This window comes from Microcaecilia unicolor, chromosome 2, assembly GCF_901765095.1.
Source record: "Microcaecilia unicolor chromosome 2, aMicUni1.1, whole genome shotgun sequence".
NCBI lineage: Eukaryota > Metazoa > Chordata > Amphibia > Gymnophiona > Siphonopidae > Microcaecilia > Microcaecilia unicolor.
Window position 1 is genome coordinate 130609775 of NC_044032.1, and position 14313 is coordinate 130624087.

Below are 14313 nucleotides of genomic sequence, written 5' to 3' on the forward strand. Positions count from 1 at the left end.
TTACAAACCTCATGTCCACCCAATCCACAAATCTATATTTTTTAACCTACTTCCAAAGCCATACCATGGGAAAAGTAGTAAAGGAAAAAAATATACTTTTTCTGCCTCTGCACTCTTCCCTGTAGGTCTAAATTTGATTTTTTTTTTTTTTACGAGAGAGAGAGAGAGAGAGAGAGAGAAAGAGAAATAGACAGATCTAGAGATAATGCTTCAAAATAAGGACTAGTTTCACAAAGAATTTGGAAGGCTAATTTGAAGCTTAAATGAGAAGGTTCAAAGAAGAGCGAGCAAAATAATAAAAATGAACTTCTCTCGGATGAGGAAAGGCTAAAGAGGTTAGAGCTCTTCAGCTTGAAAAACAGATAGATGAGGGGAGATATGATTGAGGTCTACAAAATCCGGAGTGGCGTAGAACGAGAAGTAAATCAATTTTTTATTCGTTCCAAAAGCACAAAGACGGGACACTCGAGGAAGTTACATTGAAATACTTTAAAAACAAATAGGAAGTATTGTTTCACTCAACGAATAATAAAGCTCTGGATCTCTTTGCCGGAGGAAGTGGTTAACAAAGGTTAGCATATCTGGGTTAAAAAAAAAAAAGATTTGGACAAATTCCTGGAGGAAAGTTCAGTCTGCTATGGAGACAAGACATGGGGAAGCAACTGCTTGCCCCAGGATTGGTGGCATGAAATGTTGCTGCTAATTGGGATTCTGCCAGGTACTTGTGACCTGGCTTGGCCACTGTTTGGAAAACAGGATACTGGGCTAGATGGACCATTGGTCTAACCCAGTATGGCTACTCTTATGTTCTATATAAAGCACACCTTCATGTAAATGCATCCGATGTGGATTAATGCTGAATAGCTGCCACTTAGGTGTGCACTTGCCCAAAGCGCTATTCAGTAAGCTGACGCAAAAGTGGAATAACGCACAATTGAAAAAAAAAAGGGGGGGGGGAGAATGTATATGTGGCAGGACATGGGAGTGTCACCCATCGATGAGTTCCAAGTTTATTAAAAGACTTTCTATTCCACCCATACAAGCATGTCTGAGCGCTTAAGGGAGGGAAGTGTAAAGATAGTATTGTCATAGTGAAGGGAAGGGTTTGGAACTACATAATTTAATACAATAGAGGGGTGGGGAAGTACAGAAGGAAGTTACTCAGGGAACAGTGAACTGCTCGACACCAGGTCGCTTTTCTTAAAATAAAATAAATAAATAAATAAATAAATAAAGAGAAGAAGGGCCTGAATGAGGCCATGCATATACATCTGTAAATAGAAAAAGTTTTAAGATCTATTTAAGAGATTATTCCAGTCTGAGATGATATGGGAGCAAATTCTCAAGTCTGGGCCCTTGAAATGAAAAAAATGGAACAATGAGTGGTGTTAAGGGAATTTCTCTGAAAGTGTGGACAAGTCGTCTGTTTTGTTGTGAAGATCTGAGTGCTTGGGTAGGACAGTAAGGGATCAGACGCCTAAAGAGGTAAGGTGGTTCTCCTGTGTGGAGGATTTTAAACTCCTTATACAGTGTTTAGCCCCACCCAGTGCATCCCAGAATGCACTGGGGAGGGCCTGGGTACTGTCATTTTCTTCCAGGAGGGTCCTAGGCAGGAGGGAGGAACTATTGCTCGTGCCCTCCTGCTTCCACCTTGAATAGGTACAGGGAGGGGTCCGGTTCACCAGGGAAACAGAGAGAGAGAGAGCGAAAGAGAGAGATCATCCATCTGGTGCAATAAAGCTGTCTAATTGCATTGGACAGCCTGGACTTGCAAACAGCGAGCTATGCACAAAGGGAGATCCGTGCACCTCATTTGCATGCAATCCCTTTTGTGCATTGCTCGCTGTTTGCGAGTCGCTAAATTTTACCGAGGCAGCTGTATTTTAGGGGCTGCCTTTGTGCGTTGGGCTCTAAGAGCAGAATTTTATATATAATGCGGTGAGATATTGTTAGCCAATGGGCTGACTTGAGAAGCGGAGTTACGTAATCATATTTTCGGTGACTAGTTTAATGAGCATATCCGAGCACATCTTATAGAATATTATCTGATGACTGACTGATAGATCTTGGCATGCCCTCCTATGTCTTGTGTTAATATTCTTCTAATGGCATCAGGGTGCCCTGATGCCAGTATAGAATTGTGCTCCCCATGCCTTATCTGGTACTAAAAGGAGGCAACAATTTACAGAATTTCTACCTATATGTACATCCATTACAAAGTGATCACTCACTCCCATTTTTCCCCGTTTTTAATTTAGCAGCTGTATTTCACAGTAGCTGCAACCAAGACAAGAATCTCTTGGATAGTTCCAAGTGTAGTACGTTACAGTAATCAAGATGGGAGAGGGTGACTGTATGCACCACTTGCTTTATATTGAGAGAACTAATCTCCAGAAACTCTTCCTGTATCTCTTTTCAGGGCCTTTTCCTTCTCTTTACTTGCTTCAACCTTCTTCTCTCTCTTTCTTCCTGCCTTTGCTGTACCCTCTTCCCCAGTCCCTTTTCTTCTTCATTTTTCCTATCAGCCACTCAATACCCCTTTGCTTCTCCAGGAAGCAGTTCTCAATCACAGAATGGGTCTAAGTTGCAGCAATGGGACTCTTCTCAGGCCCAGGCTAACAACAATGTCTGATCCCAGCCCAGGGAAAGCTCTGGATTTTAATGACCAGATTTTCCACAGCTAACAGCAGATAACTGCCACTGTCAATCAAATCTGTACTTTTGCACACATCTGAGTAAAAATGCTTTATTAATAAGATGTTTAGGCACCTAATAAATAGCTATGATATGACCATAAATCAGGTAAACTAAACCTCTAAGTTAAAGACAGAAGGTACCAACCCTGATTTTCCCCCCATTCTGTATTTGGATTTGCAGGTATCAGAACTGATAATTTATGCATGGACCGCATCAAGATCGGGACTAGCTTAGCTAAGCCCATGTGACACAGATTTCTGCTCAAGCTACTGACAGGAAAACCTCTATTTTGCAGATGTTTGCATCTGCGGTGTCCAAACTGTCTGTCTCTGAACCATTAAGAAAAATGAGTCAGGGGATGTAAATTTTCAAAATGGCAACCAGAGAAAAAAAGCAAACAGTTATCACTTCTGTCCCTTACTAGATTTTCTACCATTGGGATAATTCTTGGAGTGGGAAGGAAGGGGATCCACAGCCCAGCAGTGGAGGGCTAGGGAAGTTGAAGACTCACTAGCCCTGCTTGCCAGTGATTAGAGGCTCCTCTGATATGGGGGCCACTGGGCTCTAACTGCATGCTGCCATAAGAAGAGGGCCTCCAAGCTGGTAAAATAATAAGTACACCTCACTGAGATATTGGGGAGGGGGGGGAACAAAAACTGGCCTATTAAATGTTTTGTACACTTGTTGAAAAAAAAGAAACACACTACTCAATGAGCTTATATGTATGTCTCCTCACAAAAAAAAAAGTCCTTTACATTAGCTACAGCATTTGAATGGAATAGTCTGCAACTGGAATATGAACTGGTGGTTAGGTATACAAATGCTTTTAGTACTTTTAGAAAAATTTTAAAAGCTGTATTATTCAAACAAGCATTTGACAAACAAACTGAAGTATACTGACGGTTCTGTAATACATCATGATGGGAAAAGGAATGTTTATGTTAGAACTGAATTGTTTTGATTGTTATTTATTGCATATGTAAATTTATACTCTGCCTAGAACTGTGAATAGAGCAGAATATAAATACTTTTAAATAGTTCAACTTTCAGAGCCAAAGCAACAATCTTCATTAATTCCCATAAGTTAAAAACAGAAAAACAGAATCCCACATTAACTCCCAACCAATCACCGATAGATTGAGAGAAAGAAACCCTACTGGACTGGTAATAGCTTTAATGCTCCAATTAGAAGTTTAATGCAACTATGATACGTTCTACTTACCTTCTGCTCTATAAATTCTCGCCGCTTCCGTGCTCCCTCATGCCGCCACAGCTTTAAACTAACAATGGCACTAATGAGATATATAATCGTTAAGACAAACAGAAAGATAATGGCTGCTGTCTGTCCGCCTTCAATGCGACAAAATGATGCATTTAGAGGCGTATTAAATAACGGGTAGTAGCAGAGGCCACCTCGGTTTGCATCGTTCACATAAACTATGGCAGCAGCCAAATACAAAATGAATACAGCCAGATTAATGCCAAACTCTGTTAGAGGCCACCAACTGGAATCTAACAGAATAGTCCGATAATACATGGACATACCAAGAACAAGGAGGATCACGGTCACTACCCAAGCCAGCCCTGCGATCACTAGTACAAATGGTGTTTTAGGGCCACTGTAGTAGTATCCGCCATATATGCTGCTAGTACCATAACCATATGGCTGGGAATACCCGTACATGTTGTACCATTCATTGTCTTTATGGATGTAAGTGGTAACGCAGGCAAAGACTGCTGCACCCAAAAGCAGCTCTACGATGCACAAAATTCTTAGCAAGCCTGCCCAGGACTTCATGTAGGAATATCTCATATTATATTCTTCTACCCTCTCACTGTAGGTTTTTGCAGTCTGAGTATGGCGGCCAAGAGATCCGTAAGAATTCTGAAGAAAAATGGGTTCAGTTTCTTTCCGTGAATTGTAGCTCCCTCCTGATCCACCATATGGATCCTTGTAAGAACTAGGGGCTGACCTCTGGTCCTGAGCAGAGCCCTGTTGTCTTTGTAATGGAACAGCATGTCCTGGAGAGGGAGGAGGAGAACACTCAACACCATCAGAAATGTAGTTGATATCAGACATGGGCTTGCCCCACAGTCCCTCTCTTTTTCCCTTGAAGAAGTTCTTCCAGGAATCTGGAACAAATCGTCTCACTGGTCTGAGGTCCGGTGCGGTTGCTGGCTCTTCACTGTCACTGGGATAAAAGTCAGGGCCAAAAGGAGGCTGGAGCGGCAAAGGTGGTGGTGGCAAGGGGTCCTCACTGAGCGCCAGGTCACAATCTTTCAGACTCTGAAGAGTTCTTCCTGAATCCTGTGGATCAGAAGAATCCACAGGAACCTCATCATACTGGGCAAGTCTTTTTTGTTGCCGTGCTGCTCTCGACCCCAGCACCGAGGATGAACCACCTCCAGACATCTGTGTTCCTTTCCCTATCCAAAAACAAAAAGGTATTAGACATATTCTTAGCCAAACATTTACTTGAATTTCTGCCATTAGAAATTTAGTTTACTATACCAGTTATGTCTTACTGCACAACAGAACCAGGTGCTCTTAACGTTTGAGGTGTGTATTAATAATGGGTCCTAGTGAATCTGCATTTGAGGTCCTTTGTTTTCATTTATTTTTTTATTGTTTTCAATAATAAACTAAATAACAATATGAACCTTAAAGTGTAATATACAATAGCCATTCGTAACATATTCGTATGCTCTTGTCTTTTCCCTCCCCCCAACCCCTTCCCTACCTCCCCATATCCCTCCCTCCCTCCCTAATAACTCCATCGACTCAACCTTCCCCTTCACTCTGTATATGCAACTCGTCAGAGGTGTTCTGGGAAGATGACCATTGTTCATAAAGACTGCATTTGAGATCCTTTGTTGGTGTGTATTAATAAGGGGTCCTACTGAATCAGCATTTGGATGTGTGCGTGCATGTGCACGCACCATAAGCTCTTATATAATATATTTATACCCCTGCTCTAAGCTAGAATGTTGGAGGGCCACAAACCAGTCAGGTTTCAGGTTATCCTTAATGATATATTTGCATAAAATGAGGCAGGGCATGCAAATCTTTCATAAATATCTTCACTAGTTTGTGGCCATCCAGGATTGTAGTTTGACTCCGCTTGTGCCTTGTGGGTAGAAGCCCGCATAAATTAGGTCAGAAAACCCTGTATTTTTACAGATCTGTAACGTTTGTATATAGAGATAGGGAGTTCCGGGAAACAAAACAAAGAGTAAACATCATCCCAATTTAGCTCCAAAACTGCTATGGGAAATTCTAATAAACACCATATCTTAGGGGGCAAAAAGCAAACCTTAGCCTAAGAGGCCAATGCAGGGCTACCAGCAGAACCCCCTTTCCAAGAGCCACTTCTGGGGTCAGCATTTGAGGATTATGAATAATAACCTTTACCATACTAGATGCTGAGTGAGACTCAGGATTTCTTATCAGGAAAGCCTTAATAGTTCTGGGATTTACCAATGAGGGTGGGTTGTTTTACGCAAATGTAGCAGCAGCTCACAGAGAAAGATTCGGTAAACTGCAGTATCCATCTCAAGACTGGAGTAAAGCTACTCCAGCTTACCACTCTCTCTAAGGCATGGAGTACTTAATGAATGTACTGTAACTTTTCTGTGGATTGGTCCATGTGAACATTTTCTCATCTGTAAATTTAAAAAGTCAAATCAGTAAGGGCAGGCATGGAATAATTTTGAAGCAATACCTTGTGGTTCCAACAAAAGGGCTGCTTATCTTTCCACAGGAAGGGGATCTATATCAAACTTCCAAAAAGGAGTTTATTTTACAAAAGTGACATTTAGCACTGTCCCCAACAATGAACAAATCCTTATCTGCTCTGAAGTACTCCATTTATGTACTCATGTATTTTATAAAATGCCTGTATATCACAATTCCATTCCTATTCCACCCAAACTACACCCCTGGGAATGCCTAAGTGTATAAGTATTTGCCACCTTGTTGCATGGACTTATATGTGCATATTTGTTCACAAAATTTTATATGAGCTATTTTGTGTATAAAACATACGTAATGCATGGGAAAGTCCTCCAAGTACTTAATTCCTGATCTACTGCATCAGCTGATCAACTAATCAGAACCCTTAACCCAGTGATTTCCAAACCTGGTCCTGGAGGCACCCCAGCCATTCAGGTTTTTAGGATATCCACAATGAATGTTTAAGAGAGATCTGCATGCACTGCCTCCACTGCATGCAAATCTCTCTCATGAATATTCATTGTGGGTATCCTAAAAGCCTGACTGGCTGGGGTTCCTCCAGGACCAGGTTTGGGAACCACTGCCTTAACCTGTTTAGAAAATGTCCCTTGAAGACCAGTTATACTCGTTAACACATTGATTCCTCACATACAAGTACAATCATACTCGGGCGTCAGATCACACCAGTGCAGCTGCTCCCAAGCTCTAGAAAATTTGTTAAATATTATGTCATGCCAGGTCTTGTATGCTGCCTATACCTTTACAGTTCAAGGAAACAAAAGCCAGACCGTTTTGTCCAGGAATTATAAACAAGTTATAAAATTAAAACAGATTACATTAGTTAGTTTGAGAGACCAAATTTGCAAAAGAGAAAGGTTTTCAAATTCCTTCTAAATAAGAGATGACCACAAGATCTTAAGGCAAAAGGAAGTAGGTTCCACATCTCTGCCATCTAATAGTAAATGGAATAGAAGAGCTGTCCGATCGATTTTAAAATTTCTTACCCATTGGAAATATTAGCTAAACACAATTAAAGTCTTGTATCTCATAGTTAACCCCTGCAACAGAGTCACATGTAGAAAGGGGCTTCACTGGTTAAAATTCTAAAAAGTTTAAACACACTGCCCAGTAGTGGAAATGACTGCTGGGGACAACCGTTTCTTTGCATTGTCAAAAAAAAGAAAGAAAAAATGAACTCCCAAAACAAAAGGCAAACAGCGAGTTGTGTAAACCCCCAAGCAAGCTAAGTTTATTGAATTACCAGTAATTATTCCGTCTCTAAAAAAAAAGTGGTATTAAAAATAGAGAGTTGGGGTAGGGAGGTTAGATAGCTGAAGAGTTTTTAAAGAAGGAAAATATACAAGCAGAGATGCTAAGAGGCATATTTTCAAAGCACTTTGGGAGGCTAAGTTCCATAGGTTTCTATGGAACTTTGGGAGGCTAAGTGCTTTGAAAATGAGCCTCTAAGTCACCCAATTCCAGGAGGGAGACATTTTGGCCAACCTTGGTTTTTAACTTATTTCCCCAAAGCAGTCTGGGATTTATAGTTTCTGATTTTACTCATTGAAATCCATTCTACAGGTCTCATACTGCATCAGAATACGATTGTCAGAAAGTCAGGACTTGTCTAAAACCCTCTGTTGGAACTGGGTATCTTGCTAGCTCTGGACAAGTCTGGAAAAAATAAAACACACGCCCAAACCCAAAAAGTAGTTAAAATTTTGAAAGAAAACAAGTCTACTGGACTAAAAGTTTGGCCTGGAGCAAAAAACCCTGTCAAATTAAAATATATGTTAAAAAAAAAAGAATAATAAAGCCACCTATTGCAGTTGTGTGTGATCTCTATGTTATTACTTACCATGCAATGCTGGAGAATTAACTACAGAGAATTCTTATTCCATAAGTAGTGGGAAACTTTTACCCCTCCTCATAGGAGCCGACTCTGTGGGTGCTTGAGCACCCCCAATATTGAGAAAATTCCTTGAATGTGTCCAAGGAAGGGTTATTTCCACAGGGCTTAGCACCCTCAATAATTTTGGAAAGTTGGCTCCTATGCCCCTCCTGATTTCTCCTATTATTGCACATATGTCACACTGAATGGTTTGTGTATCCAAACCTCACTATGGAGCCAATGCAGGAAGACAAGCAGTACAGCCAGCTCAGCTTACTGGTTCTACTATGAAATTAACCTGAAAAAAAATCCACTGCTATGCTTACACAATGAACACGCAAGCTGCAGCTTACTGCAAAATGTCACCTTTTCTGTCAGTGCCTGGAACAGTGATTTGCTCAGGAACAGACAGGAAAAAGTGATATTTAAAAACCGGTTGGTCTGCATCAGCTCCCACTCCCCAACTTATCTCTGATGTCTAGTGCACCCCCATACCACCCAACCCGCCCTTCAGGCCTGCCCACCTCAAAGGAGGCAAGAGAAATCAGGGCCTGTCTTAGGCAGGGGTGGTCGCACAGGGCCTCTCGCTTCCAGGGACCCCGCAGCGCTCCCTCCTGCTCCCTGCTATTGCCGTCTCCTTTACGCATGGGTTGCGATCTGACTGCTTTGCCTCTCCTTCCCCCGAGCCGCAGGTGCCCTCCGGCACATACCTGAAGCCACCCTGGTGGTCTAGTGGATCCTTTGGGGCAGGAAAGATCCCCAGGCTTTCCTGCCCACTGCCAGTGCAGACTCTCTTGCTGCCGCATCGCTTTTTAAAAATTACTGATGAGACTTCCGCTGAAGTCTTGCGAGGCCACCGTTGGAAGTCTCAGCAGCCATTTTAAAGAAAATGCAGTACCAAGAGGGTCAGCGGCAGCAGGCAGGAAAGATTGGAGATCTTTCCTGCCTCGAAGAATCCACTAGACCACCAGGGTGGCTTCAGGTATGTACCGGGAGGGCACCCTGCGGCTCAGGGGACCGGGGGAGCAGGTCTGGAATAGGTGAGTGGGGAGGATTCTGTTAAAACGTAATATCTGTTTCCCCTTCCTCGTGAAGCCAGATCCCTGTGCACTCAAGCTGCTGCATCCACATTGTTTTTCTTTATAGTTAGTGGAATTTTTATTTAATCTCACTTAGATTTTCAAACATGCCGGCTTGTGCATACAGTTTGTACACAGAGGAAGAAAAAGTACAGTAGTAATCTACTATAATAATTTGCACCTCCAACGTTCTGAAGCTGACTCCGTGGCAGACTGCAGTGAAGGGTTCGTAACTCTGTCACCATCTCTCTCTGTCCCGCCCCTCGCGTCAAAACGTGATGATGTCGAGGGTGGAACAGTGAGAGGGAAGGGAATGCTGCAGAGTTGCTAGGCAAAGGAACGCAACGTCACCAGCATGAGGGACATATCAGAGGCAAAGATCGGTACAACAGCAGCACAAGGCAACTAACCAACGGCGGGGAACTCTGTATAGTTGCCAGCCCCTGCACCTCCCTCCCTCTCTCTCTCTGCCCTCCAAGCACAACCTGTCCTCCGGCAGCCCCTCGCCTTCCTAAGTGTATTTTAAAAATTCTTACCTTGGGGTGCGAGCGGCGCTTCAAACTGCCTTCGCATGTGTCTCAGCTCTGCCTCTGGTCCCGCCCTTCCGGAAACAGGAAGTGAGGGCGGGACCAGAGGCCGAGCTGAGACACATGCGCCGCTCACCTTCACTGTGGACGCCGCACCCCAAGGTAAGAATGTTTAAAATACACTTAGGAAGGCGAGGGGCTCCCGGAGGACAGGTTGTGCTTGGAGGGCAGAGTCAGAGAGAGGGAGGGAGGCGTGGAAGTCGGAGGAGAGGGGAGCTTGGACCTCGGAGGGAGGGGGCGTGGACCTCGGAGGAAGGAAGGGAGGGGAGGGTCCTGGAACTCGAACGAGAATGGGGGTCCTGGAACTCAAAGGGGGGGCCTGGAACTCGGAGGGCACACAGACAGAGAGGTAGGGAGGGGCCCTGGAACTCAGAGGGGAGAGAGATGGAGGGAGGGGGGCCCTGGATATGGGTGGATGGAGGAGAGGCCAGGGGAGAATGCAGAGTTGATGCACATATGTGGTGGGGGGGAGGGCAAGGGACAGAGGAGAACTGCTGTACCACGATGGATGGAGGGGGCAGGGGAGAGATGCTGTACATGGATGGATGAAGGGGGCAGGGCACAGAGGACGTTTGCTGCATATGGATGAATGCAGCGAGAGAGCATAATTGATGCAAACGGCACACACACACACACACACACTACACTCTCTCACTCACACACACACACATGCTCTGTCTCTCTCTCTCTCTCTCTCTCTCTCTCTCTGACACACGCTCTGTCTCTCTCTCTCTCTCTCTCTCTGACACACGCTCTGTCTCTCTCTCTGACACACGCTCTGTCTCTCTCTCTGACACACGCTCTGTCTCTCTCTCTGACACACGCTCTGTCTCTCTCACACATACTCACTCCCAACAGTTTCCTTAAAAACATAATTGCCATTACAGGACAACCTTGCTAGCGCCCGTTTCATTTCTTTCAGAAACGGGCTTTTTTTTACTAGTTTCTTATAAATCGTAATCAGTGTGTCATTTGGAGGGGCTGGTTAAAGGGACCCCTTAGTACTATTACATTCGTGCAGAGATTTTTTTTCTTCTGGTAAAGGGCCACTAAACAGACATGAGAACCAGGTGCTCAACATTCAGAGTTTCTATCAATCTACTTACTTATTTATGGCATTTTATCCCACATTAAACATGAATTAGATTGAAACCCGAGAGCTTTTTAAATCTTTTTCTTTTTTAGCCTCTGCCTACATCAAATGAAAAAAAGATGGCATGTGGGAAGTTGCTCCTTTTGCTTTGTGGAATGCAGTGGTATATTATAAAAATGCACTTGCCTTTTAATTTTTTTTATTACTACTATTTCACAGAGAAGGCATTGATTAATGAAAGAAGGGTTTCCTTCGTGAAGAACTGTCCAGAGTCAGTCTAAATGTTCCAACATTGTCCAGTTCAGCACACTATTAGCAGCCAAGTTAATACAAAGTTAATTATGAAAATAAATCTTTTGGCTCAGGCTGCTTGCTATGTGAATATTCAATCATGGTTTCATTATTGTTACCAAGTAGTACATATTAAGAGGATTTGTTTTAATTCATTTATCCAGTCCTTACACGCACATGGTTTTGCTTTTTAAACACAAAAGTTTTCTATGATAGCATTGTGCATACTTGAATTAGTTTTTCTCTACAAGTTTTGCTTGATTCATCTTTATTTGAAATAAAAAATTTTTTTTAACACATCTTGTCAACAAAGGGTGGGCCTAGGTAGGTGTGGGAAGCCCCACCAAACTGGTCTGCACAGGGCTCCACAATTGCTAAGACCGGCCCTGAGAGCAATGCTCTCTTACTCCTAGTTCTGGTGCTATCATCTTGAAAAACTGAGGCACCCAACCCTGCACAGTGCATCCTGAGATGTAGGGTCAGTCTGTCACGTAGGAAACATTTTCCCTTTTTTGATAGTTAGACAAGACTACCAAATAAGAGAGAAGTTCCCTTATATAGCAGACTGACTGACTGACAAGTGTAATCTAAGGATGCATCGCGCAGGGCATCGCTATTTTTTTTAAGGTAGTAGCATTGGCGACATGAGTGAATGGGCATCACTCATGTCTCCTTTAAGGTATGAATAGGGGAGGGGTACTAGACACCAGAAAAAGGTGTTGTTTTTTTTAAACAGTCGAGAGGTTGGAGCTGGGTCGGGGGGGGGGGGGGGGGAATACACTAGACCAAAGGTTCTTAAACATCCTGGGGAACTATCAGCCAGTCAAGTTTTCAGGATATAGAAACACAGAAACATGAAAGCAGATAAGGGCCAAATGGCCCTTCCAGACTGTCCATCCTCATTAACCACTAACTCTTCCTTTCCTAAGGGATCACACATGCCTGTCTCATGCTTTCTTAAATTCTGACACAGTCCTCGTCTCCACAATCTCCACCGGGAGGCCATTCCACGCATTCACCACCCTTTCGTTGAAAGAGATTCCTCCTAAGTCTATTTCCTCTAAACTTCATCGTATGCCATTCCAGAGTTTTCCTTCATTTGAAAAAAAGCTTGCTTCCTGTATACTGAAGCCACTGAGGTATTTAAACATCATATCCCCCCCCCTCGCCTCTCTTCCAGCGTATACATGTTGAGGTTCCTAAGCCTATCCCAGAGACCGCTTACTAATTTTGTAGCCACCCTCTGGATCGATTCCATCCTGTGTATATCTTCCGTAGGTGCGGTCTCCAGAACTGCACACAGTACTCTAAATGGGGCCTCACCAGAGACTTATACAAGGGCATTTAACACCTCTTTTCCTGCTGGTCATCCCTCTCCTTATGCACTCAAGCATCTTTCTGGCTTTGGCCGTCACCTTTTCTACTTGTTTGGCCACCTTAAGGCCATCAGACACAATAAACCCCAAGTCCCGCTCTTCTTTCATACACAGAAGCACTTCACACCCTATAATGTACTGTTCCCTTGGAATCTTGTACCCCAAGTGCGTGACCCTGCATTTCTTAGAATTAAATGATAAAGGGGATGGGATGACTTCCCTATGAGGAAAGGCTGAAGCGTCTAGGGCTCTTCAGCTTGGAGAAGAGACGGCTGAGAGGAGATATGATAGAGGTCAATAAAATACTGAGTGGAGTAGAACGGGTAGACGTGAATCATTTGTCTACTCTTTCCAAAAATACTAGGACTAGGGGGCATGTGAAGAAACTACAAAGTAGCAAATTTAATACGAATCCGAAAAAATGTTTCTTCACTCAACGTGTAATTAAACTCTGGAATTTGTTGCCAGAGAATGTGGTAAAGGCGGTTAGCTTAGCAGGGTTTAAAAAGGGTCTGGATGGCTTCCTAAAGGAAAAGTCCATAGACCATTATTAAATTGACTTGGAAAAATCCAGTGCTTATTTCTGGGATAAGCATCATAAAATGTATTGAGCTTTTCTGGGATCTTGCTAGGTATTTGTGACCTGGATTGGCCACTGTTGGAAACCGGATACTGGGCTTGATGGACCTTTGGTCTGACCCAGTGTGGCAATACTTATGTACTTAAATCTTAGTTGCCAATTATCGGATCAAGCTTCGCTAGATCCTTCTTCGTTCCATCCACAACCTCCAGGGTGTCCACCCTATAACAGACAGTTTGGTATCGTCTGCAAAGAGATAAACCTTTCCATACAGTCCTTCCAAATATCACTCACAAAGATGTTAAAAAGAGCCGGCACGAGGACCAAACCCTGCAGTACACCACTGATAACAGCCTTTTCCTCAAAGCAAACTCCATTTACCACTACCCTGATCTGACACATCTTGGTGCTTCCTCGGGAAATAATTGAGGGAACTTAAAGAATGATTTAGTTACTCCTTCCATGTATCTGTATGCCACTTTTTTTCCTTTGTCTCTCCTTACTGCTATTGGACTTTAACTGGTATTAGGAATTTATTTATTGGGATTTATTAACCACCTTTATGAAGAGATTCACCCAATGTGGTGTACAGCAGGAACAGTTTAACATAAAACTTACAATTTTGTTAACAGTATAACAACAGTAAAATGACCAAGTATAAACATAAATACAATAAACGAGGTAAAATTGAAACTAGACTACCATGAAACAGGATCACAACATACATATTTAACAGCACCAAAATTCACATAGATATAATACGTTGTCAGCATAATACTAATGAAATGTCTAATAAACATGAACTAGAACATTCAAATAACATAGCTATGATACTAATGCTTTTCTACAATACAGCTTACCATATAGCTGAGGGGCCAAGTGCAGATAAATAGATGGAGACAAGACACATGGTAGAGTCAGTTGGGATAAATAGATGGGTGGCTAAACTCAAGGCAAGTTCTTTGTACAGTTAAACTTAAGGAACT

General features: G+C 42.9%; 1 protein-coding gene across 2 annotated transcripts in view; it reads right to left on the bottom strand.

Annotated features, from left to right (window-relative positions):
* The window catches only part of MARVELD2 (MARVEL domain containing 2), a 40706-nt gene that overhangs the window by 15229 nt on the left and 11164 nt on the right, over window positions 1–14313 (bottom strand). For both annotated transcript variants that reach the window (XM_030193324.1, XM_030193323.1), the window contains exon 2: window positions 3920–5124. In XM_030193324.1, coding sequence (XP_030049184.1) covers window positions 3920–5110 — 1191 coding nt within the window. In that variant the 5' untranslated portion in view covers window positions 5111–5124. The remainder of the gene's footprint in view (window positions 1–3919; window positions 5125–14313) is intronic.